General features: G+C 40.8%; 1 protein-coding gene across 3 annotated transcripts; it reads left to right on the top strand.

The window, feature by feature from the left end:
- The first annotated feature begins 3013 nt into the window (after positions 1-3013).
- On the top strand, positions 3014-23839 carry AKR1A1 (aldo-keto reductase family 1 member A1). Of its 3 annotated transcripts, XM_084291250.1 has the most exons (11): positions 3032-3053; positions 3490-3548; positions 4254-4361; positions 6429-6524; positions 12678-12797; positions 14387-14538; positions 17252-17447; positions 18051-18250; positions 18410-18482; positions 19500-19586; positions 23239-23839. In XM_084291250.1, exons 4-11 carry the CDS (start codon positions 6435-6437, stop codon positions 23302-23304), a joined length of 984 nt encoding a protein of 327 aa, XP_084147376.1. In that variant the 5' UTR covers positions 3032-3053; positions 3490-3548; positions 4254-4361; positions 6429-6434; the 3' UTR covers positions 23305-23839. The 3 variants fall into 3 exon arrangements, with proteins under 3 accessions (XP_084147374.1, XP_084147375.1, XP_084147376.1); XM_084291248.1 differs by lacking the exon at positions 4254-4361 and having other exon boundaries at positions 3014-3053; XM_084291249.1 differs by lacking the exon at positions 4254-4361 and having other exon boundaries at positions 3020-3053; positions 3493-3548.
- Positions 23840-24775: the final 936 nt, after the last annotated feature.

Below are 24775 nucleotides of genomic sequence, written 5' to 3'. Positions count from 1 at the left end.
AGGATTAGCAAACTTTAATTGTTTACAATCTACAACAATGTGCTGTGTTGCTGGGTGACTATACCTGTGTTGTGAATCACCCAAGAGATGACTGGTTTCAATACCAGATGAAGTTACTCCCTTAAATAATAAAAGCAACGTAACATTTATGTGTGTGTGCAGTAATAAATAAATAAAATCACCTTAATTCAAATAATACATCTACTGCTATTTCTGTTATTACAGCATGCTTAATCTTTTAAAGAAAGATGTTTGTTACTTTCTTAACATCAATGTTTTGAGGACAATTGGGGTCTATACATTGAGATGTGTATATACCTTGGTATCAATTCAGGCCATGTACCTGCAAACAGGTTAACCCTTGAAAGGTAAGGCTATCCTAATTAATACCTCTACAAGAATGTAGTCTCCCTGCAACTCTAGCATATTAACCAGTGGACAACACAGTAATAACTTTCTCATGGTTTCAATGCTTGCTATGATCATTTCTCACACTTTGAGATGCATAACATACCCATTTTGCTTAGCTACTGCAATGCAGTTTGTTCCGGGTTTGTGCTTTTAGCATTGCATTTCCATTCATGTGTCCATGGCCTCATTATTTTTTGATTAGTTTCTGACCTAATCTTTCCAAAGATCAGTTTCTGGATGTTCTGGAGAGAGAAACTGTCAGGCCTGCTCCTTGTTCAGTGAGCAGATAGGTTTCTGTGACCGGTTTCGGTATTTATGTACATGATGCTATTTAGAAAAAAAAAAAAAAAAAGAAAAAAAAAAGTAGTTTTTCAAGAAAGAAAGGGCATGTCTACCCAAACAGGTGCTGGAAGGACACCTTGTTTCTCCATGCTCTGCTCTGGATTAGCCCTGATGTTGTGCTCTGCTAAAATAGCTGCTAGACAGGACCAGCCCAGATTAGCACAGAGAGAGCATCAGGAGCCACTTTGCGCCCATCTAGCCAGCTATGGCCACAATCAGAAGTCTATGCATTAGCAAAGCAGAGATGGCTGGCCCTGCAGTGTTGGAGCACTGAAACTACCCAAAGATTTCCAAATCAATAACTGCAACAAATTTTACATTTATCTTTTTGATCACAGTATCTCCCAGACATCTTGGTCAGCAATTGGACCTTGTTGTGCCAAGAACTGTAAAAATAAAGGCATCGGTCCTATTTCAGGACACAACTACATCTGAGTTTCCATCTATTTTGTTGGGGCAGAATTTGAGTGTTCTTTCTTTTTTTTTTTTTTTTTAATATAAGTGTATCCAGGACTTCTGGAACAAGATGAATCTAGCCAGAACAGTAGTGGGAGCTGGGCTTGGGTGGTGGCTGCCCTGGGCATGCCCCCCAAGCAGATAAATGTTGGTTCTGCAGCAGAGAAAATCCCTGAATGCCCCCTAAAGCCAGCACATTAGGACATCATTGTGTATGTTCTGTAGAGCTGATCTCTGCACATGCAGAAAGCCAGCTGAATCCCGAACATACTGAACTTACTGTATACACACGTTGCCATCAGGGACATAGTAAAAGTAAAGTCCTGACCACGTGAGGACATTTCAATATAACATATGCAAAAAGACAACTCAAAAGTCAACAACTGAGGTGTTCCCAGGCCCTGGGGCATTTATGCACAAGCAGCTGGTGCACAGTAGTTTTAATGAAAACAATTACATATAATTTAAATATACAGGGCACATATTTAGTTTTCATTGCTTTGCTCAAGTGAAGACGGTGTTTCTAGGTCAAAATGTCCTGCATAACCTCTTCCTTCTTACACACCTTTTTATGAAGAAACTTCATTACTATATGCCTGGATAATCACTACTTTTTGATGACAAAACATTTCACTCTTCCTTACCTTTTCCCTTTCACTCATCATTACATCATTGGAAGCTAAGGTTTAAGTTTTCATATGAGACATTAATATATAAATCAGGCATTTTCTATTTCATTAAGATTGCTGATTTCCAAAGGGATTTTTGACTGGCAAGGGCTCCAAAAAATAAATCAAACCCAGCAGTTTTTCCTTCTCCTTTATTCTTTCCTCTTTGCAATTTTGTATTTCCTGTCATTTTTATTGCCTTGTCTTTTCCGTGCACTCTCTTTCCACGTTCCTGCATTTTGTCAGAACAGGCTGCAGCACCGAAAAATCTGGTCATGTGAATGCCCAAGAGATTAATTAACCTTTGTGCCTGTAAACCTCCTGAGCAGCTGAAATTGGAACAGCAATGAAAGAGTCTGCGGCAGGATGATCTTTCTGGAAATATAAACAGGAGCCTCTTCAAAGCCTTGTCAGATATGTATTTTGCCTAATTGCTGACACAATTAAAAAAAAAACTGTATTTATATACTTTATAGTTTATAAATGGCAGAAATGTAGGCCTGGAGTTAAAGACAAAGCTGGCTATAGCTTTCTTTAGAAGTGTTTAAGATGAGATATGCAATCCCACCAGCCTTGAGTGTTTGTCTCAGTCACGGGCACAGTTCTGTTACCTCCAAAAGCAGTCCCTGGTTGGGTGCACCCAAGGTAATCCCTGTGCCGCACTCACTGCTTTAATGGCACTTTTGATTTTATTGTGCAGCCTTAGTTTTTATTGTACAGCCAGTGAGGAGGTGCATTCCTGCGCACCTGCACCAGCGGAGACCCAGTCTCCTCAGGAGCCACCACCTCTCCACACACCTTTTGACACAAAAGCTAAGGCTGGACAAGCCTAACTGCACTTCCCCTTGATTCCTGCTATTTAGGGCTGCGAATAAAGCAGAGAAAACGCCGTCTCCCTTCCCACAGGAGCGCAGCTTTCCACGGACAACCCCTGACACGAGCGCGGAAGCCCTGGCAGCCGTGAGGCGAGCCCGCCATTTCCTCGCCCGCTCCCCCGCCCGCCGCGCCGGCCCCCTCAGCGCTCGGCGGGGCCGTGAGGAGCGGCGCCGACCCCGAGCCCTTCCCGCAGGGCACCGGCCACGGCACGGAGCCACCGGAGCCCGCTGCCCGCCTCCGGAAGCGGAAACATCGAGGGACGGAGCCACCGGGGCGAGCAGCAGCGGTTGGAGGCGTGCGGTGAGTGCGGAGCTGCGGGCGGGAGCAGCCGCTGCCTCTGCTCCAGCTTCGATGTACCCGCACGCGTTAATTTAATGCGTGTTTTAGGAGTGCACGGCTCGTTGCTGAGGGGTGAGGGTGGGCTGTGGCTTGGTGGGCAGGTGTGGTGTGTGTGGGTGCTTCTCTGAGCTCTCATGCATCCTCCCAGCGGGCTGCCAACGCTGCCTGTGCCACCCTGAGCTCTGCTCTTCCCTGGGAGCGTGGTGGTCGCAGGGTGCTTTGATGTTAACTTTTCTTCTTGCCCTTCCAAAAAGAGCCTTGCTGCTTTTTAATGAGCAAACTAACAGCTAGTGGGCACCACTTTTCTTACATCTTCCTCCTTAAGGGAAGAATCTGAGTGGAAAGTATTGCTGTGTTTTCTTCCAGTGTCCCTCATTCTCGTGTGTTTCCATTCCAGCAGAGTCTGTCGTTCTGCTCGCTGCGACGTTAATGTACAACAGGATTGTACAAATTAAGGTACTTCTTACCAAACACTAGTTATCAATTAAATGGCATGTACCTTGTCTTCTGGGCCGAAGTGTCGCGTTAAGGTTATTGTGTAACACGGCTGTGTGAAGCATGCGGCTGGCTGGTGGTGTAGGCCAAGGTGAATGAAAAAGCCCTCATTCTTTAGTTGCACCTTGTGATGTAAGAAGATACCTTTATGTAGGCGACTTAGTCCAGGTAAATTGCACCCACTTGCATGTAGCTGGCAAGAAAATTGCTGTGCAAACCTCAGAAGAGAGTGCTGTTGTCAGGACCATATTCTGGGTCATATTCTGTCTTTTTTAGCACCCTACCCCAAAATGGATGTACGCCCACAGTTCAGTTCACTGAAGACTGCCTTCAGCACCAACGTGTGGACTTAGTGTATCTCAGTGCAAATCCAGAATGATTTATTTAACTGCTGTTTTGTACTGGGAGGTGCTGGACCATTGTAATCCCAGCAAGAAAGACGCTCAGAGTCTGTAGAACATCATCTCGAACGTTATTTATTACAGCTAGCCCTATAAAGAAAGAGAATAGTGTAGGTAATCACACATCTCTTCACATGGTGTGGACTCTAACTTGTACAGCATCAAGCAGAGCTCTGTTGCACATGTGGCGTGCTGTGTAGACCCGGCCTGTTAGAAAGGGTTACTCCATTTTGGTCTCTTGAGCTATTATTGGACTCTCTTACAGGAAAACAACTGTATTCATCACTTCTACTGCCAAACAGAGAGGATGCTCACATGAGAACTTCCTGCTCTTTTAGATAAAAGCAAGGACATGCAGGGGGCCTAATCACAGGTACCAAGTGGGAGCTGCCTGCACGCTCACTGCTCTAGTCAGTTAGTTGCGGAGCTTATCCTGCAGCCATGCAATGTGCACATCCCAGGCCTGAAGGCCAAGCAGTATGTGAAGTGCAGCACAGCACCAGCCTGGACTCACATTAACTGTTTTGGGGACCTCCGGCTCGTTGGTGTGTAATGGCCTGGCCAGGAGCACTCCAACTGCTGTGTTAACGTCTCTATGTAAAACAAGTGTGCTGTCTCGTGTAAATCTACAAAAATATGACGTGAGAAATTGAAAATCTTAAACTTTCTGTGTGAGCACATCCATCAGTAGGCACCTATTTATAGGAGGAAAATGATAACAATGTTGTGAAGAAAGTACAACTGTTCTGGGACAGTATGCTGCCTGAAGGCTCTACTTTGAAAATGTACATTCCTCCTACATATTCAGCCATTTAACCAACATTGCATGCTTCCACTCTTGTTCGTGTGTGTGTGCTTTTTTCTTTCTTTTTAAAAATAACTTATGAGTTTGGACATAGCTTGGAAAGTAACTTCCTCATCTTTTGCTGAAATCAGCTAGCTGGCTTTGGAGCTCATCCTGAACGTGGTTTGTTTTTAATAGTTTGACCAGGAAGATAGATTGTGAGGATGTTGGGACACACTGTAAAACTTTCCTTTATTTATTTATTTTTTCTGGCAAACCTTCCTTTGCTACTGTGAGCAGACTACTGTTTGCAGCAGCGGTAAAGCCAGCAACAGGTAACAGAAGATCCTGCTGGACCTTTGTTCAGTTGGATTTTGCATGGAAAACGCGTGTATATCATAGCATTAATTATAAGACAGGAGCCCAGGCTTAAAGTGATGGCTGCATAATAGTTCTTGCATTCTTCCTTTAGTAACAGAAGAATGCTGCTATTCTGTGAGTTTGTGCAAGATCAGGTGTATTACACCTTCTATGATAGCAATGTTAGTTATTATGTTGTCCGTACCTTTTTTTTGCACTTTTTGCACACGGTTATTTATCGTACTGTATCAGAATGATTTAAAATATATATATATTTAACGGTTTTATGTGATCTGTATTATGAGGTATACTTTATAGTGTCCACCTTTATAAGTTGTCCATTTTGTTCTTTCCTTTACCCCCCACTTACAGCAGTGTTGTTTTTTTTTTTTTTTTTTAAAAAAAAGATTGTCTCATTGGGCAGCATTTGCCCTTTGATATATATAGTAATGAATAAAGAAATGTACTAGTTGCAAAGGAAGACAGAAAAGTCCTTAGTTTTCTTCACAGCGTCACACTGAGTTAGCCTCAATAATGAGCTGTAGTTAAACTCTCAGTTTGTGAATATTGGAGTTCAAGGGTGACAAAACACATATCACACAGAGGTGGAACTGATCCTTCAGAGGTAAAGTTCTTTAGAGCATTATTTTCTGTCTTCTGTGTCTCTGGGCTGCCTTTATTAATGCCTTTGCTGTTTACTCCTAATCTAAAGTCTGCCTGTATCACATCTTCAAACCTCAATCTGCAGCAGCTGTTTTTGATGAAAATGTGTTTATCCCCACCTGCAGCAGTAATTAGAGCATTGGTTCCTAAGCCAGCTAGTAGGAAGTCAGTAAAAGAGGAAGAGCTAATGCAGAAGTCCGAAGGACTTGCTTCTTTCCATTTCATCAATGCTTACGGCTGATTTGAAGGGGGTTAAAAAAAAAAAAAAAAAAAGTTTTCACCTGAGCTGCTGTATTAACTGTATGTTATTGGAGGCTGCTTCTTTTTGTACTTCTCAACTGTGCAAAATCTTAAACCTATGCATTGTGAAGGAGAAGAGAATAAGAAGGAAGAGGAAGAAAAAGAGCTCCTTTTTCTAGTATCTTCTGTAGCTGTAAAGCTATAAATCTGCTTCATACCACTAAAAGTTGCAAAGACCTTGCTTCAGCTTTATTCCAGCATAACAACAAAAGTATTGTCATTAACTTTATGGTATTATTTATCTATTTTTGCATTAAAAAGTTTGTTTTTCTTTTTTATTTTTTTCCCCAATCTATGGAATTGTTGCAGAAACTCTGCTTTTTTTTTTTTCAGGCAAAAATGTCTGCAGCATGTGACTTTCTTACGCTCTGCACTGGGCAGAAGATGCCCCTCATAGGACTGGGAACCTGGAAAAGTGAACCTGGCCAGGTAAGTAAGGAGCAAGCTATCCTTCCATCTTCTGTGCTCTCACCTTGCATTTGCATTTTGTAAGCCTTTTCTGAAGATCCTTGATCTAAGACTTGGCTGGATCCACTTGCATGGATTTGGGCTTAGGTCCACAGAAGCGTGACTGAGGCTTAAGACAAAAGCAGCAGCAGCCACAGATCACCTAGGACTCATTAATCCAGGCCTCAGGCAATGGTGCTCTGGGAGAGGAATCCATAAAGACACCAATTAGTGAGGTGAAGAGCTCAGACAGTGAAAATGGTGTTATTATTTTGCACATGACTTCCACTGGGTAATCCCCAGGCTGCCAGTCTGACCAGGCATCTTTCTGGTTTGAGTTGATGACTTGGCTGTAAGGATTATTTTGGGAGGCAAGAGCTCTAGTTGTAATAAGTCCCGTTCCTCTGGTTGGCCTGTGTTTAGCAGAGAAACTAAGAACTTGAGTTACCTTTCTTTTAGACTGAAATGCCTGATGTGTCATTGGAGATTCACTCAGATTCTAAATGTAATGCATTGGTAAATGCCAGACTAGGAAACAATTCTGCATTTTACTACAGACTGTGGGAATATTTGCATACTATGGACTGTGCCTCCTAACACTTTCCCCCTTGTCTATCTTTTCCTTTCCTTTTTGTTTCGTTAAAAGATAAATTCCTGAGGGCAGAGATTGCCTTTCACAGCAGGTATATGCATTGACCAGCAGGAATATCCTCTTTTTGGTGGAATTCTTAATTGGTATTCTTGTTTTAATGCCTTTTGGACTTTGTGTACTGCTGCACGTCAGTAAGTGTATATCTTGCTGCTATTCTGGCATTAGCTTCATGATAGTTATGGGAGTAAGTCAGATGAAATTGTGCTTGTGACTGAGAGGGGAAGTTTAAAGAAACCCTCTTGAGATGACGCTGTTTTTTCTTGTCAGATGGAAGAAAAGGTAGGAAATAAGCTATGCAAATAAAATGTATTCATTGTTATCTTCTTGTTAGGCTTCCTTGTTGTCAGGACAGTAGATGTGTTGGGAACAGAAGCTATACTAATGTGGGAAGCTAAGCTGGTATGAGAGCTCAGTCAACCTCATAACTGAGGACAAGGGTGAATGTTTTGCTCTGTCAGTTGAAACATCATCTGCCTGCTGAATTAGTTTATTAATATGCGGGAACATAATGCATGAATTTCTGCAGACCCAAGGCAGTTTAATGTACGTTGTACTAAAATGCTTGAAACGAACAAACAAAATATCAATGCATTGTTTATTTTGTGCGTTAGCCGTCCTGAGGAAAGTGCAGTTTTGTAACCTGGAAACCTATTTCAGATAGATTTTGCCATTGTCAGTAGCACTTCCAGCAGATGAACCCAGCATGGATCTGTAACTTCAGGTCTAGGTGGGGTCCCACAGAAGTCAAGCTCGGCAGAACAATTACTTCCTTTAAAGACAATGTTCCTTGAGTGTTTTGAAGACCTGATCTTGAAAAACAGCCAGCTTTACAGAAATTGCTGCTATTCCTATGGAATAAATAAATTCCTATTTATCACTCTTCAAAATTGGTTGCATCTTTTGTATTTTTTAATGGATATTTATCAGATTCAGAGGCATAGTAGCACTTTGGCAGAGCATCCAAGTAATTTACCCTTAAAAGGGCATAATGTTGTTCACGGAGAATAGCTGTAATTATGAATTAAAAGCCAGGGGCTAAAGACCTAGACAAGTGGAATAATAATTATTGAGCATGTAGCTGCTTCCCAAATACGGGCTATCTATCAAAAGCCCTTCCGTACAAGGGCTACATTAGAAGCAAGAGTAGAAGCAGATTGCTTTTAAATAATTTCAGGTAAATGCTTTGCAAGTTGTAGTTATTGTAGTCAAGCTGTTCTTCAGTCTTGACCTTACTCTGAATAATTTCTTTATTATTGCCATTATTATTTCCGATCCTAAACAAGCCTCTGACTTGTAGCCAGATCTCAGCAGGCCAGTACAAAGGTGCCATTGCAGCTCTAGTTTCGTGGGAGGTAAGGACAGAGGAAAAAAATACTGAATCCGAACCCACGTTAGAAGGTAATTTAGGATAACGTGATGTTTTCTGCCTTACATGATCAAATGCTAGAAGATAAATTCGGTTTGCATATTACCATAGGAACATGATGGAGGGCTATTGAGTGGGAGTGAGTGCAGTACAGAAGCTCATGAGCTGGTAGCATGAATGGGTTCAAAGACAAAAGTCCATTCAGACAACAGCATCAAGAGTATCAGCATGGGCTTTTAGTGCTGGAGCTGTGATCCTTTAATGCTTTGTTCTCTTCCCTCAAGTGCGTCATGCTTTCAAACTGGAGGACTGATCCCCTTCAGATGAAACATTCAGGAAAGATGGAAAAGGAAATATGTGCCTCAGAAAACCAATCGGACTGTGTGCCTTGTGTTAGGACTGCATAGGACTCCTATGGAGGAGACTAAGTCATGAAAACTTAGCCAGGATTCTCTGGATTGTCCAACAATGTGAACAAAAATTCACTTTTACTGGCCTATATTATGGGAAGAGCTTGAATTAAATGTCTGAAGGATAGGAGGCAAGGCTTCTTGTTTTAGGAACATTAACTGCAAGTTACCGTTTATATGGTGGTCTGAGTTCCTTCCTCTACAGCAAACTATTTTAGTGCATTATATAGGAGCTGTGATACAGCAACGCGTGTTCTGGTCATACTGTATTTCCTGAGACTTCACTATAATGGAGAGTAAGGCTTCAGCTGCAGTTCTATCTGTTTTGGGGCAAACCATTTCAAAAAAAAAAAAGCATGAACTGATGAGACAGCAGCAACAATGATGCAAGTTCTGGTAAAGATGACTTGTGGTGAAAGATGGAAGCATCTCCGTTAACCCAGCAGGCAGCTCAGCACCACACAGCTGTTTGCTCACTCACCCCACCCAGTGGGATGGGGGAGAAAATCAGGGAGGGGAAAAAAAGGTAAAACTCCTAGGTTGAGATAAAGACGACATCTTCCCTTCCTTTTCTTTCCTGCTAAACTAATAATAATAATTGTTTTTTTTGTGTGTATATATATATATACACACAATTACTCACCACCAGCTGACTGATGCCCAGGCAGTCCCTAAGCAGAAGTTGCCTCCATCCCCAGCCAACCCTCCCCATTTTCACTGTTCATTATGACCCACACACACTATGGGACATCCCCCTGGCCAGCCAGTGCCAGCTGTCCTGGCTGTGTGCCCCCCCAGCCCCTCGCTGGCAGGGCGCTGTGAGAAGCTGGGAAGGCCTTGGCTCTGTGCAAGCACTGCTCTGCAACGACTGAAACATCAGTGTGGTATCAGCATTATTTTTCTCCTAAATTCAAAACACAGCAACACAGCACGTACCAGCCACTGTGAAGAAAATTAACTCTGTCCCAGCCAAAACCAGGAAGGGTGTGCTGATAAAAACCCTGCTGTGTAAAAACCCTTTGAAAAGGGTTTTTGAATTTCATGTCGATGAGGAATAGGATGTGGTATCAGGGCCTCACATCTTGGTTAGACTTCTTAAAGGCTTTGCACATAAAGGTATCTAAGCATTGGGGTAGACTGCCTGTTATTTGTAGAAAAGATTTTTGACAAATGTGTGTGGGAGTGGTTTAGACTTAGTTGGTATTGCTATGGGACATGAGAATAGACTAAATAATTTCTGAAGATTCTTTCAGACCTACTTTCTTGAATTATATGATGCTAGGTTAATTATTTAAGTTGTCTGATTCAACTTGACCAATGGAAAATTAACTCAGTAATTGCTCCTTCCACAGCAGCATTGACAGGCCAAACAAAAGAATATATGGAAAATTTGAAGGATCCCTTGGCAGTTGTTACTATATAACACCAAATATTCCAAGGCATTCGAATCTCCAACAGCTTGTGTTGAGTCTTCCCTCCTCACCCCAGAAAATGCATGTACCTGTCTGAACGTAATGTCAAAAATACAACTCTCATTTGAAGCAAAGTACCCTAACAGGCAGATGTAAATATAAAGAGTTTTTTTTTTTTTGCCTCCAATAAATTCTTATTTGCACATTTTGCTCTTGGTTATTTGCATTTTGCATGGAACAGGGGTCTCTCAGTTCAAATTGGAATGTCTTAGGAGGCTGAGAGCAGTTTACACAGTAAAAATTTTGCCTGAATCTGAACCTTGTTTAAATGATCAGTCCTGGTTTTTCAGTGCTAGAAATATATGTAAGCACCCTGCTAAACAAATACGGACTCTTATTTTATCACTTTGTAGAAATGTGTTTGGAGTGCCTTATCCCTATTTTTCTGCAAGTGGTGCTTACTTCCATTTTATGGCAATTTTTGTGCGTGTTTGGATTAGAAAAAACACCACAAAACTGATAGAGGAAATGGGAGATTAGGTCAGACAAACACCATGCTTGTTTTCCTTTCTTCTGCTGTGCTTTAAAAATAAAGGAGAACGTGCTTCTGCTCCTCAACTGCCACCTTTTTGGAGGGTGGATATTCAGCCTTAAAAACGTTTAATATGTCTCAAGTGATTCCAAACTCACTATGACCTTGACTTCATAGCGACCTTCTGAGGAATGTCTTCTGTCAAAGTGAAAGGAGGACTGTAAATACCATCCTGCTGTTGAAAGGAAGACCTTATTTCACTGTTGTAATAGAAGTGCTTTGTCATTCTGGCTAAGGGAAACTGGTCTGAGTTCCAGTTTTCCTTTCAAAACGCCAAAGAATGCAGTCAGAATATTCTGTGTCTGCTTTTGCTGTGGCTCTTGACAGGAAGAACAAATGAAATTCAGCAGCAGAAGAGACATCTCTTTCACTTTTGATTCCCTCTTTTTCTGTCGCATCTGAAAGCAAGACTGTACATGTCTTTAATTGGTGTTAATCATTTTGTCAGCTTTCAAATTGAAAATGCTGGTACTTAAGTTGAAAGAAATCAATCACTCTCTGGCCTTTGTTGACATGTTTTTAATCTCTTAACAAGAGAGACATAATCCCCAAATAGATTAGGGCTTTATTGCATCAAACCTCAGACAAGGAGTAACTTAATCTCCTGAGGTCTTGTGAGACAAGTCAGTGAAGAGCAACGTATAGAAATCACTGCACAGAGATGTGCTCTGACTGTAGCACTTAAGAGATGGACAGAGACTGTGCCCACTGACCACTGGAAGTTAAATGAAACGGATTTTACTTGATGCCCAACCACCTAATGGAAGGTGGTGATGCTGAAGTCTGGCAATTTCTTTGTTCTTAGAGTCAGTTACGCTAATCTTTATTCAAAAGCCACTTAAGAATTCTGGAAGAGACACCATTCTGTGTTTCCCTCGTTGGTTTCTAGACTTGCCCCATGTCTAATGGCAGTATGTAGCTGTATGTGCTGTGTGTCTGCTTCAGTAGAGTTTTCAAAATCAGAAACAGATGCAAAGTATAGTGCCTTGGTTCCCAGCCGTTCTGGCTTGTGTAACAGTATGGAGCGAGGGATGTTTGCTGTTGGTGGTGCCTCCTTTGTCAGAAATGTGGGAAGCAAAATGTGAATTTGTGAGCATCATCAGGAGATCCCCAGCAGGCTGTGGGTTAATAATCACCAGTGGAATGACTTTCTTGTCACTATACCGCTGCTGTTGTGCAATCAGGGAGAATGAGACGTGAAGGAAAAATGTGCCATAAAGTATCCTTATCATAAAAATGTAACATGAACAGTTGAACCAAACGTGAACTCTGGCAAGTATGGCATTAGAAACTTGGCTTTTGTTTTACTGGGGGAGAGATTGTGTCTTCCAGGCTTGGCTAACATTGATTGATTGGACAGTTCCATTAAATTTGTCTCCCTAAAGCATGATTTATTTCTTACAGCTCATCTTATATTTAAGAAAAGCACAGCAATTGTAGTTAAAAAGGAATTTCCATTCTGTGTAGTGAGTTCTTGCATATTTGGCCAGCGTGCAGGGTCTGTTGTCATGTTACCCTTGGAGTATCTGCTAGCACTTAGCTCTTTGCTCTTGAAGACCGTGCAACAAAGGACTGTTTTCTACTCTTCTTGGGTATCCTGACCTTATCTAAGTCTGTACTTCGGCAGTGTTCCTCATTAAGCACGCAGCAATTTTCTCAGTTGTCTCCACTGATTTCATTGTGTAATCTATTTCTGACTACAGGTGAAAGAAGCAGTGAAATATGCCCTAAGTGTGGGTTATCGCCACGTGGATTGTGCAGCAGTTTACAGCAACGAAGCTGAGATTGGTGAGGCTTTCCAGGAAAGTGTTGGACCCAACAAGGTAAAAACACAAGAACTGCCATGCGAACTGTATCTTGCAGCAGAATTTACAACTGTGACCTGAAAGTGGGCTGTAAATTAACATATGTGGTTTTTCCTTCTATCTATCCCAGCTGTTTGCTATTAATCAGGACCAGGCATGAAAGAGGGCTTTCTCTCCTCTGGAACCATCCTGACTGTCAGGAGGAGAAAAGATTGTCTGGAACACTTGTGTGGAAGCTACAGAAAATGCTTTTTTTTTTTTTTTTTTTCTTTTAATTCCTTCTTAAACATCCCCCAGCCAATATCCCACTTTGGATCTTCAAAAGTTAGAGGTTGCTAGAGCCGCTAGTTAAAATGGAAAATATATTCCATGATTTATATAAAAAAGCTACTCTAGTTTGCAATCTAGAATGGTCTGCAGTGTTGGGTACCCACAACAAAATCAGCAACTGTATATTTTTTTCAGTGATAGATCAGATGTATGAGTGAGTGAATAAATGTATATTATTTTTTTAAACAGTGATTGAATTTGAAGGTTTGGTAACTGTGACTATAGCGTTTGCAAGGCCTTAATGTAACATAACAGACATTCCTGTGGATGACCTCAGGTGTAATCTTAAATTCATCCCCTTGTTCTTGTTGGCCCAAGGGGCCAGAAGAATTATGTGTATGGCCTCTGAGCCCCTGGAAAGAAAGATCACATGTTCCTGCTTTTCTGCTCTCCTCCCCTTTGCTGTAGGGTGATCTCTTTGTTATGTGATTAGCTCCAGAGAGGCTGTTTTCAGCTCGCCCCAGGGATTCTCTCACACTGCTTAGCTACTGGCAACTAATATGGGGAAGCATAGGACTATTTTTATTCAGCTTGTGTTGGCTAACTTAAAACAAGATTTTTTAGAACATTTTTCTCTTTGAACACAACAGCTAGTATGTGAAACACAAATAACTGAATGGCTGGAGAAATTAATCATTCCAGCTAGTAGACTTGAGTGAAATTTGGTACTGCATAGTCAATGAAAATTGCCTTCTGATGATGTTCTGTGCTTCAGCATGCCAAGTATGATCTCTTTCTGGGTCTTACCCTTCCAATACATGATGCTCAATTCTTAATGCATTCCTCCCAGAACTTAGATATTCAAGTGCAGAGGTTTGGTGAAGCTTCTTTGGTTTATTTTCCTGCATTCTTTCTATGAGAAACAGTCTTAGTTTATAACATGTGATGAGTGTAGTAAGTTAGCTGGTTGTACCTTGACAGAAATTGCAAAAGTAATAATTTATTTGGCCCTATTACACTTAGAAGCGGCTTTAATCTTGGCGTTAGAGTTTGGAAAAGTGGTGGGTTTTGGTTTTTGCTTATTATTTTTTTATTCCCCAAAGTTTCTAGGGACTTGCTAAGTTTTTGGTGTGCTTTAGGAGGGGTCAGTGCAAGTGTATATTTCTCTTGCAGTTCTCCATCCAGCACATTTTTGAAAGGTTTAATTTGTAGGTTCCATGTGTTAACTTTTTTAAAAAAACCTTGAATTTTCTTTGTTTTAAAGCTAGGTGGGGAATTGCAGCAGTTTTATTTCTGAACTTGGTCCAGTAAATTGTGCTCTCCTTCCTTTCTTAAAGGTTGTTAAAAGGGAGGACCTGTTTGTAACATCAAAGCTCTGGAACACCAAGCACCACCCAGAAGATGTAGAGCCAGCATTAAGAAAAACACTTGGAGATTTGAAACTGGATTACTTGGACCTGTACCTCATGCACTGGCCTCATGCCTTTGAGTAAGTGCTATATGGAAAGGGCACAGAATGCAGAAACCCCGGTTTTACGTCAGTGGCTGGTTCTGTGTCCTGAGGAGCTTCTTTTTGAGCTGTGAATTTCTTTCTGTGTAGACTGCCTGCAAGATATTTTTAAGGGTGATTTATAGTGTAGTCCTACAGGCTATGCTATAGACACTTCTCTACTTGCAACCTGTACATCCATTTGTATGTGGTGGATACATTCACAGACACAGATGTTCCCATTTAATTCTTTTTTGAATTGGCTCAGAATTTGTTTAGATTCGTAGCAGATCTGGAAACAGTAGAGGAGACAATTTCTGGTACTATACAGAGATTATAAATAGAAAAGGGATAATTGCTGTTATTATTTAGAAGTCATGAGGCTGCAAAAATGGGTATGAAGTCTTAATTTAAAATCCTTAGGTAGCTGCTAATTTTTTTAATAGTGAAAACAATTTGGTAATGAAATTAGGATCACTAAATGCATGACAATTTGGCATGGGTGCCAAAGTTAGGTAACTGAAAGTAGTCTGACTGGGAGAAAGTAAACAAGCTTTATTGAGTGAGTTTCTCTACTGAGGCTTGTCACCATATAGTAGCTGAAAACTTGTCTTGCTGTGAGGTAAAATCTTTGTCAAGTTCAATATGCATCAGAAGCTTAAATGTAGTTTAGTCTATTCACCTCAGCACTGGGAAAATGTGCTGTTATTCTTCATTCTGCCACAGAAGTACTTGGTAATCTTGGAGAAATCCTGTTGTTACTTTGTGCCTTGATAAGTTGTACTTATCTGTAAAATGAAAATCAAGTGCTTCATAAAAAAGATAACACTTTTCACTAATAGTTATAAGCTGCTGGAGTGGTCAAGCGCGTACAGTATTACATCAGTGTCTGTATGAAAAGGAAATGATGATGATCTCATGACACTTCAGTTGCAGTAATTCTAAGATTTGAGGAAATATGGGAAGAGAGAATTCTCCAGTTAAATGCTAGATTTATTTATCCTACCTCCCTATCAGAGGTGGGGTTACATAGTTTATCGTAGCTGTGGAAGTTCTTTTTCCTGCTTAAGCAATCAGCAAAAAGAGGAGGAAAAAAAAATCTCCTGACCAGCTGTTTGCATGGACACTTCACTAAACAGGGGAAAACCCATCAGATTCAGAGGGGCTTCAGCCCATTCTACAAATGAGAACACTTTTTCCCTGCTAGTCATCTGAACTGAATTTTGCAAAGCATACGACACTGGTATGAAAGTCAGTCAAATTCTGTGTCCCTCAATGTAACAGAATGAGGAAGTGTTTTCAGCTAGGGCCAGTTTGGAGGAAGAACTTCTGTTAAAAATCCCCCCTGTTTTGAAATAGATTTGCTTTTCAGTTGGTTCAGGGTGGGGGGGAAACACAACATTTAAACATTGCTTTGATAATAAAAAGGAACACAAACAATGATGTATATTTAGTTATGATTAATATTATTTAAACTGCTCATTGTTGTGGAAAATGTTGACAAAACTGAAGTTACAATCTCCATGCTTTCTCACTGGAAACAGTTCACTCCTAGTGTTCTATCAGCTCTACTTTAACTGTTCTAGTGCCTGATTACCCACAGTGCCTGCAGTGTTTTGGGAAGCTAATCAGAAGAATGTTATTTAAATAGAAATTAAATTAGATTTCCAGATGAAAAGCACAGTGACCCTAAGTCTTGTATATTAAGCGAGGGATTAATTTTCTGCTCTTGACACATGAGGCTGCTTTTCAGAGTTGGGAGCTCACTCATAACATTTTTGAAGTTATTGATAGATCTAGGACCAAAAATGATGTGCACAAGAGCTATGTCCCCAGCTGCTGTTATCTTGCACAGCATTTACTGCTTAGTTAGAGCAATGTCAGCCAGTCTCAGAGATCTGGGTTAGCAATGTCCCACAGTGGTTACGAAGCAGCACTCTTCCAGTGAGATTGCTGGGACCCCTCCAAGCGTGGACTGCTTGGAGACTGCTCGTAGCCCTTGGGTAGTGTGGTGGTGCCACCTGACATAACCAGGTTCTTCCTCTGTGTGGTTTTGGTTGGTTTCTTTTGTTTGTATTTTATTTTATTTTTAAATGGGTTGGTATGACTAACTGGAAACACACCCAACCTACAAGCAACATGTGCATGTTTAGACTTCTCTGAGAATCTCTGCTTGCACCCGGTGCTGACTCTGCTAGAGAATTCAAAGAGTGGGAAACCCAGACTACTTTGAATGCAGTGCCTGCTAGATAGCTCTTAAACCAAGGTCCCGTTGGTAAAGGCTCCAAACAGACCATCAGTCCTCCCTCAGAAACAAATTGAAAAACCAAAGCTGCCTTCTGAGTTGCTGTTCTCTAAATCAACTGTTTGCTAGGATCAAAGTGCTGTTGTTGTATATACAATGGGTGATCAGCTTTAGTTAGTTGCAGTAGGTAAGTAGCATGTTATAGGTAGGTATAGCCCTATAGGCAAGTAAGTTCCAGGCACTATTTAACAAGTTTACATAGGAAAGACTGTGTGTAAAATAATTTCTTGTAGCCTAAGTCTTCATAATAGAATTCAACAGGGAAATTTGCTCGGTTTGTTCTCTAGCTTACAAACTATGCATAAGCTTTTAAGAATACTTCACTAAAATAAACTTTCTTCGAAGAACTACTGTAATAGAAATCACATGGCATATATACTTACACTTTGCCTTTCTTTGATGCTGTAGACGAGGGGACAATCTCTTCCCAAAGAATCCTGATGGAACAGTGCGGTATGATTACACCGATTACAAGGATACCTGGAAGGCTATGGAGAAGCTGGTGGAAAAAGGTCTTGCAAAAGCCATTGGGCTGTCAAACTTTAACAGTCGTCAGATTGATGATATATTAAGTGTGGCTACTGTCAAACCAGCTGTGCTCCAGGTAAGATGAATAAAGGAGAGGAGGAGGAATCCTCTTCCTGTTTGTCCATGGGAGTGAAGAATGTGCAAACCAATGCTACATGTTAAGCACAAGGAGTGCAGCTTCTGCTGTACAGAGAGAAGTATAGCTCCATCTATAGGAGTAGGTATACAGGATGTCTTCCCGGACAGATGAATTCAGTGGGGAATTCTATATCCATGTTTTGCAGCCCCTTACACCTAGTCAATGCTTCTCTGTAAGAGTTTGTCTTCCCTGAGAAGAACAATTTAGTTTACAAGGAAAAAAAAAGACATCAAGAGGGACTATCTTAAATCCTTCCTATAAAGAGCTTCCTTGCTTGTTGGATGATTTGTTGGACACATGGAGAAAATCCAACACTCTAAACTTAAGCAAACTGTTTTACATAATTTTAGCCTACCAGCCAGTTTTTCATTCTCCTGGTAATACGCTATAGCTTCATACAGTTTTCCAAAAACTGGAATGACCTCTCTTGAAATGCTTGATACTGCCTTTTTTATTATTATGCTTTTGACCTCCTGTTTGTTTAGAGTTTTGTGCTTGATAATTTTTTCTCCGGCCATTCATTGCGGGTCATTTTAACAGGTAGAATGTCATCCATACCTAGCTCAGAATGAGCTGATAGCTCACTGCCAGAAAAAAGGACTGGTCGTTACTGCCTACAGTCCCCTGGGTTCTCCAGATCGCATGTGGAAACACCCAGATGAGCCTGTGCTTCTAGAGGAACCTGGGATCAAAAAACTGGCAGAAAAATACAGCAAGTCACCTGCCCAGATCATCCTCAGGTACAGAACAATTGAGGGAGGTGGCATTCGGGACCTGGCCTTAAATAAAGCAAAACACACAAGTTTGAAGGGATTTACTTGGGGCGTGTGTTTTTTCCCCACATCAATGGGGATTCTTGTGCTGCCAGCACAGAAAGTTTTTCTCTTCCCTTTCAACAGATGGCAAGTGCAGCGTAAAGTGGTTACCATTCCCAAGAGCGTCACTCCTGCTCGCATTCTGCAGAATGTCCAGGTAAGTTTAGATGGAGGACAGGAGTTGCAGCAATATCCTTTCACGTGAGCAATATGCCATCCCACTACAACGATCTGAGGCGCTTGGTTCATGCTTATTTGCCAACGTATGCATGTGCTCAGAAAGGAAAGAAACGATTTTTTAGAAAACAAAAGAGTTTCTGGCAACTGTGTGCACATGCATGGCCTTGTTAGCAAAAGGGAAAAAATGTCCTTTATAGGAGTTTAAGTGAAAAGGAGTTTATATGAAAAATCTTTACTGAAATTTAATAGAAAATTTATTGAACAAGTGAGTCTTTTAATGATATTTAATGATTCTTATTTATGAATAACAGATTCAGGAAAGAATGATTGCTCTCCTGTTGTTTTGTCTTGTAAGTGAGGCCTGGTAACTGTTTCTGCAGCAAACTGCCATCCTAATGATGCTGAAGGATTACTGTGATTTGCACCTGCCCTAAAGTAAAGGCAGTTATCCTCACAAATTATTTGAAAACTGACTTGAAATAATTTTGAGTCTCTGAATCACCTTTCAGACTTTTTTTTTCCCCAAGCAGAATCAGTGAAGACTTAGAATTGGCAATTGTATGAACACCTCAGGCTTTAAGCCTTTGTGTCAGTGTTTCCTGTAAAATGGGTTTAATTGCAACTTCATATTTATAAACAGAAGACAAACTAATGCTGTTGCAAGTCAAGATTTTTACAGATGCCTAACTTCCATTGTTCAGAGTTGTATGGAAATCCCCGCTGAGGCTGGGACTTACCAAATTGAAGATTACAAAGATTTTTAAAATACTGCAACTAGCAATACATTTATTTTTATTTGGGTTTTAACACTAGGATCCAGCAATTCTAATATGGCACACAGACTTTCTTGTTTTAAAAACATCTCCAAGAGATGTTTGACTTATAAAGGAAATAAAGCGAAGAGGCAGAATTCGACAGAATTAAATAATAAATAATAATAATAAAAAAACCACAACTATGGTTATTAAACCAAGGCTCTTGCTTTTGTTCCTAGGTGTTTGATTTCAGCCTCACAGAGGAGGAGATGAGCCACATTGGAAGCCTGAACAAAAACTGGCGTTACATTGTGCCAATGATTACGGTAAATTTCTCATATTTCTAATAGTTCTGATTGTGTGAATGTGACCACATCTTGGGGTTTCTGTGGTTTTCATTTTCTCTTGCTGTCCCTGTCAGAACTACTTATGAGTAAGAGAGCTACAACTTTTCAGGGTGTCTAAGTTGAAAGAATTTTTCAAAAGTTGGATACAGGTAGCTTTTTGAAATCTCTTTTCTTCTGTTGATTCTCATGGGTCCTCATTATGGACCTGCCCATGGGCCTTTAACCAGAGTCCCTCCCTGCGTCCAACCTCATCAAACTCCTGCTGATCTGTTCCTCTTGAGTACAAGCAGGCTAAGGTCTTTGCTATTTCTCTTCAGAAGTTCTCCTTATTCCACCTGTTCCCATCTGCTTTTTTACCATAAACCTCTAGGTTCACAGAAAACTCAAGGTGCTATTAGCTCTCTGCTTCTGTCAGAAGCCATGCGAGGGAATTTGCCCACTTCATTCCACCAGACACGCCCTTTCAGCATCTGTTGTAACAGTTTTCCTCCACTGTAAGGAGTTGAATTCAGATTTTGTTATTTTTCTTTGCTAATCCCTTAGCTGCAGCATCTTATAGAATCATCAGTTTCCTCTGTCGCATGAACCCATACCTTGTGTGCTATTAGATGCCAGTCTGTTTTCAGAGAAACTCATGCCTCAAAGGTTGTCATTTTAGGCTTTTTCTTTCATTTTATTAAAGAACCTAATCTTATTCCTTTCTCCTCATTTGAAGGAAAATAAAAAAGCCTTATGTCTCCTATCGTTCCAGCGTTTCTCATTTCTTATATATCTATTTTCCTGCTTCTGTCTGTACAACAGAGAGCTGTTGACATTCCCTGGTGGGTCACTTACCAAAATATTGTGACTGTACTAGAATGCATTTGAAGCGATTTGTCCCTTCTCTATCATACAGCATAGTGTGTGGTACAGGTCTCTGCAAATTTGGAATTTGCCTCTCCAGCAGTTTGCCTGTGAATTCTTCATTACCCAGTGCTACTGGTTAAGAATTCTTTGGAGAAAGCATTTCTGCAGGATTTGTTGTTGAGGTTTCTTGAGTACTTGAGAGCAGATCAGTTATCTAACAATTTGAAAAGAGAAATTGTGAGCCTGTGTGAACCATTGTTTTGTATCAAGGGGAGGTAGATACTTCTTACAGCCTTCTCTGTTTCCAGTGCTGGGTCTTGTGAAAGCTTCAAGGCCCTGCTTTTAACTGTAGGGTTGCTTCAGTGTGTGCGTAAATATAACCCCTACATCCCTGCAATCAAAATTATCTCTTTGCTTATGCATCAGGAGTCTGTGCTTCAAACCGCCAGTTTGGCTGCTCTTGCATGTGAACGTGGTAGTGACAAGCACACCTGCTGCTGACTGTTTCAAGTGTTTTGCTACTTGTGCTGCAAACAAAGTTGTTTTGGTAGTGAAGCTGCAAAATACATTTAGAATGAAGCCAGGCTTGGGCTATCCAGGGATAATTCATGCACTTTTGATACCTGGGAGATGTGTTCTGATCAATGACTCACAAAGAAATGAAATAGAGTTCAAAGCACTAGCCTGTCCAACTAGAAAAAGGTGTGAATGTGATGCAGCTGGGCTTCAAAGATATTGCCATATTGTCAGATAACAAGGCAGGAAGAAGCAAGATGAGGAGAATTAAAATGCGACTGTAGCTGTAATATCTCTGCGGAACCTTTTGTCTCCTGCCCGTCCCTTCTGGGCTTATCAGAAAGAATTTTCATCATCTGTAAATTAAAATTCCTGTCTAACCTTTCATGCCTATCTCCTCTATGAATCTAATTTATAGTGTCTGGATTTCAAAGTGTGATGTGGCAGCACTCCTATCATAACCGACGAGACAGATTTTCCTTGCTTTACCTTGCTTGTATATAACCAGAAGGTCTTGACAGTTGTGCCACTCTTCTCCACGCTGTTATTTTGCTCAAAGTCCGAGGTGAAGCTATTGCATATAGACGATTTAAGATGCTTTATATTTTTAACAGATCATTATCTGGGTAGAGGCTGGAAATTGTTCAACTGTACCATGTACCAGCCTGAAATTCAAACTTTTGGAAACATAATTGTTTAAAGAATATACTGCAGCAAAACTTGAATGACTAGCAAGCCAGGACAGGACTGATGGTGTTGTACACATGATCTCTCTTTTTTTTTTGTTTTGTTTTGTTTTTCCAGACCAGCAGTAGCTAACTATCAATGTGTTCACTGCTGATTTGCCCCCCTTCCTCCCCCAGATTCCTGGGGTAGATTGGAAGCAGCTATGTGCAACATTGCTTCTGGCAGCTGCTGTTTTGACATGTTGCTAACAAGAATGCTTACCTGAAGAACTGTTTTTTGTAGGGAAAATATGCAAGGGAAAGAAATGGTGGTTGTGGTGAGAAATGTGAATTGTGGGAACTTGCAGTTGTTGGCTTTCAGGAAACTATGAGGAAATGTGAAGATACTGTGATAGTTTTGTCCACTGTTTTAAGGATTGCCTTCAGATAACAGCTTAATTTCGGTTTTTATTTTAATCTGAGCACCAAATTCTAAACCTTAACATCTCAGTTTTCTGCTCTATGGTGCCCCCAAGTGACTGTTTTCACTCTACCCTAGTTCTCGTTGTAAACTAGGGGTTCCAGTTGTTGCTTTTAAATGCATGATTTATTCTGAAAGCTAATAGAATTGCTAGTGGATACTTGGTTTCAAAGTACCTGTGATTCCCTTTGCCCCCATAACAGTTTGAGTGATATCTAATATCACAGTGATACAAAAATCCTAAATGCATACAAATCAATGATTCGCTTAACGTTTGCTTATATTAAGCGCTTAACGACTGAGTAAAAGTTTTAGCTGAATAATGCTAGTTTGCCATCAGGGGAGGTTTCTCTTCTTGCTGATGCTGCATCTAAATTTCCTCAAACATTACAGGTTGCAGAGCAAGGTTTTACCCCAGCTCCTAGTAAATGGGGGCGTTGCAGTGGACTTGATGCATCTAGGAATGCACTTTATGCATGGGAATGCCTGGAGGTGGGCCGTAGGAACTGAGGCTTCTGCTTGGCTACATCTGCTTTTGGGCCATCAGCAGCCTTTGTTTCATTGTCAATGAACATTAGTTTCAGTACTCCCATTGTACAGCTGGAGAAACTGGTTGGCCATGAAAGTGTTCTTAAACAAGAAGTGTGTCTTAACTCCTTCATAGCACTTCTTGTTTCAGTGCTGCTGTAAATGCTTCAGTGTATGGCCCTGAACAAATTACTACACTTGATTCATGATATCCATCTGTAAAATTGGCAGCCCAACAACTCTGTCATGAAAAGCTGGGCAGAAGCGCTTACTTCTGCAAAGTGTTTTGAAGTGTGCATGTTGCAACATTTATTCAGTAATGGCTACAAGGCAAAAGGCTTAACTATTCTTAATTCAATTCTTAAAAGCCTAAGTAGCTGGAAGAAAGACTCTTGCTTCAGGCTACAAAAAAAAAATCTTTCAAGAAGTACCAAGAGGACTTAGGGGTGGAGGGAACAGCTCTTGATTAAACTCAGGAAGATGCTCCCAGATGTTTGGGATATGAAGATTTACAAGTTGAAACCATGCAGAACTTGAAAAAGAGTACGAATGGGTCTGTATCTTTCTGACATGCATCTGTCTGTTTACTTCACAGGTGAATGGGAAGCCAGTACCAAGAGATGCTGGACACCCCCATTACCCCTTCAATGACCCCTATTAACTACAAAATAAGGTGTTAGAATAACGTGCTCCTCTGCATACTTTTCCACAAAGTAATGAGTGCCATAATTTGTCAAAACTGTAAAACAAACAACAACAACAAAAAAAGTCCAAATTAATCCTGCCCAGGAAGGAAGGTTTTCTTGCAACGTACTGCTTTTAATTGACCTTCCTTCTGAAGGTCCTGTAGCTTCCCTATCAGAGTTTGCAGTCATTGTAATGAATCCACCAGCTTGCCTTGGGAAACATAACGTCTTTTGGCATTAGATAAAGTGTGGGAGATTCTAAATGAAATTCCACACATCGTTATCAGGCTAGGGCAATACTTTGTGTTTTCTGTCTGTTGAACGGTTTTGAAATCTTTATTACCATGATGGGGGGGGGGGAAGAGGAAGGCATGAAAGCATTTTCAGACTAAACAACTACCCAACTATCACCTTCAATATTTTCATTAATCTTTTATACAGGGAATTAAGTGAAATGTGCAACAGTTGCACTGTGTCTATAAAGCGTTCATTAAAACCCAAGTTATCATCCATGCTGAGTGCTTTTTATCCCCTTTGGAATACTCATGGGACTTAAACTCTCTCCTCTTTATTTTCTTTTTCTTTTAATTTCTGTTGATTTGAGGAGAATAAATGCATAACCTGAAGCAGGCCTTCAGGGCAATCATTCCTGTTGCTTGTCACATGGATAGGTTCTAGCTCTGGAATATCTCTGATTATACTCTCATAAAAACCTGAATAACTTTTTAGCAAGTCCTTTAGAAATCCGTCCTGCCTTTCCCATAAACTTCTCCAATGTGTCTTTGCCAAAGATGTCCAGTTCAAGTTCTGGAACATCACAGATTTTGTTCTTGATTATACAATAAAAGAAAAAAAAACAAATAACAAAGTGTCAGAGGGCCCCTTCCCTTTTAATGTCTCTTCTTGTTGACTGCTGTGTGGGCTGGCATATGGGAGAGCTGGTCCTGCTTCCTCTCACACTGCTGACCTGCTGGTAATGCTGGACAAGGAATTTTGCCTTTTCCATGCCTCAACTTTTTCTCTGTGTTACTCTGTGGCAGGACTAATTTACAGAGTGCTGATACACTATTGTGCAGGGCTGGAGCTCTGCCACCAGCAATGTTTTATTTTGTTTCAGTCCTGTAATGAATTGTCACACCATTGGAGTACCAAGAGCACGAAGTCTTAGTATATACCAGTGCTCCAGTAGTGATACCATCTGTGGCCTTAGCAGTGTTATTTAATACTTTGTTTTGGGTTTCTCTACCTGTAAAATAGGGTGGGTGCTCGCCTGCCTTGGTGCAGGCATGGCAGCAAGGAAGGGTTTGTAAAGGGCTCTCAGAATTAAAACAAAGGGACTCTTTCAGATCTGCAGCCACTTGGAGATGGTCGCAGGCATGACTTCTGTTTTGCTGCTGGACAAAGAAAGCTTAACTGACCGTAAGTGAAATAAAGAGCAATTATTTG

The sequence above is a fragment of the Netta rufina genome (assembly GCF_964035555.1).
Source record: "Netta rufina genome assembly, chromosome: 8".
Lineage (NCBI taxonomy): Eukaryota > Metazoa > Chordata > Aves > Anseriformes > Anatidae > Netta > Netta rufina.
This window is presented reverse-complemented; position numbering and strand designations above follow the sequence as displayed.

What these genes read in the sequence shown, in the direction of transcription:
- AKR1A1 (XM_084291248.1), top strand. Translation starts at nt 3,522, where the DNA reads ATGTACAACAGGATTGTACAAATTAAG. An exon ending in CACTGGCCTCATGCCTTTGA is followed by an intron (nt 14,539 to 17,251) that starts GTAAGTGCTATA and finishes TTGATGCTGTAG; the next exon opens with ACGAGGGGACAATCTCTTCC. An exon ending in TCAAACCAGCTGTGCTCCAG is followed by an intron (nt 17,448 to 18,050) that starts GTAAGATGAATA and finishes TCATTTTAACAG; the next exon opens with GTAGAATGTCATCCATACCT.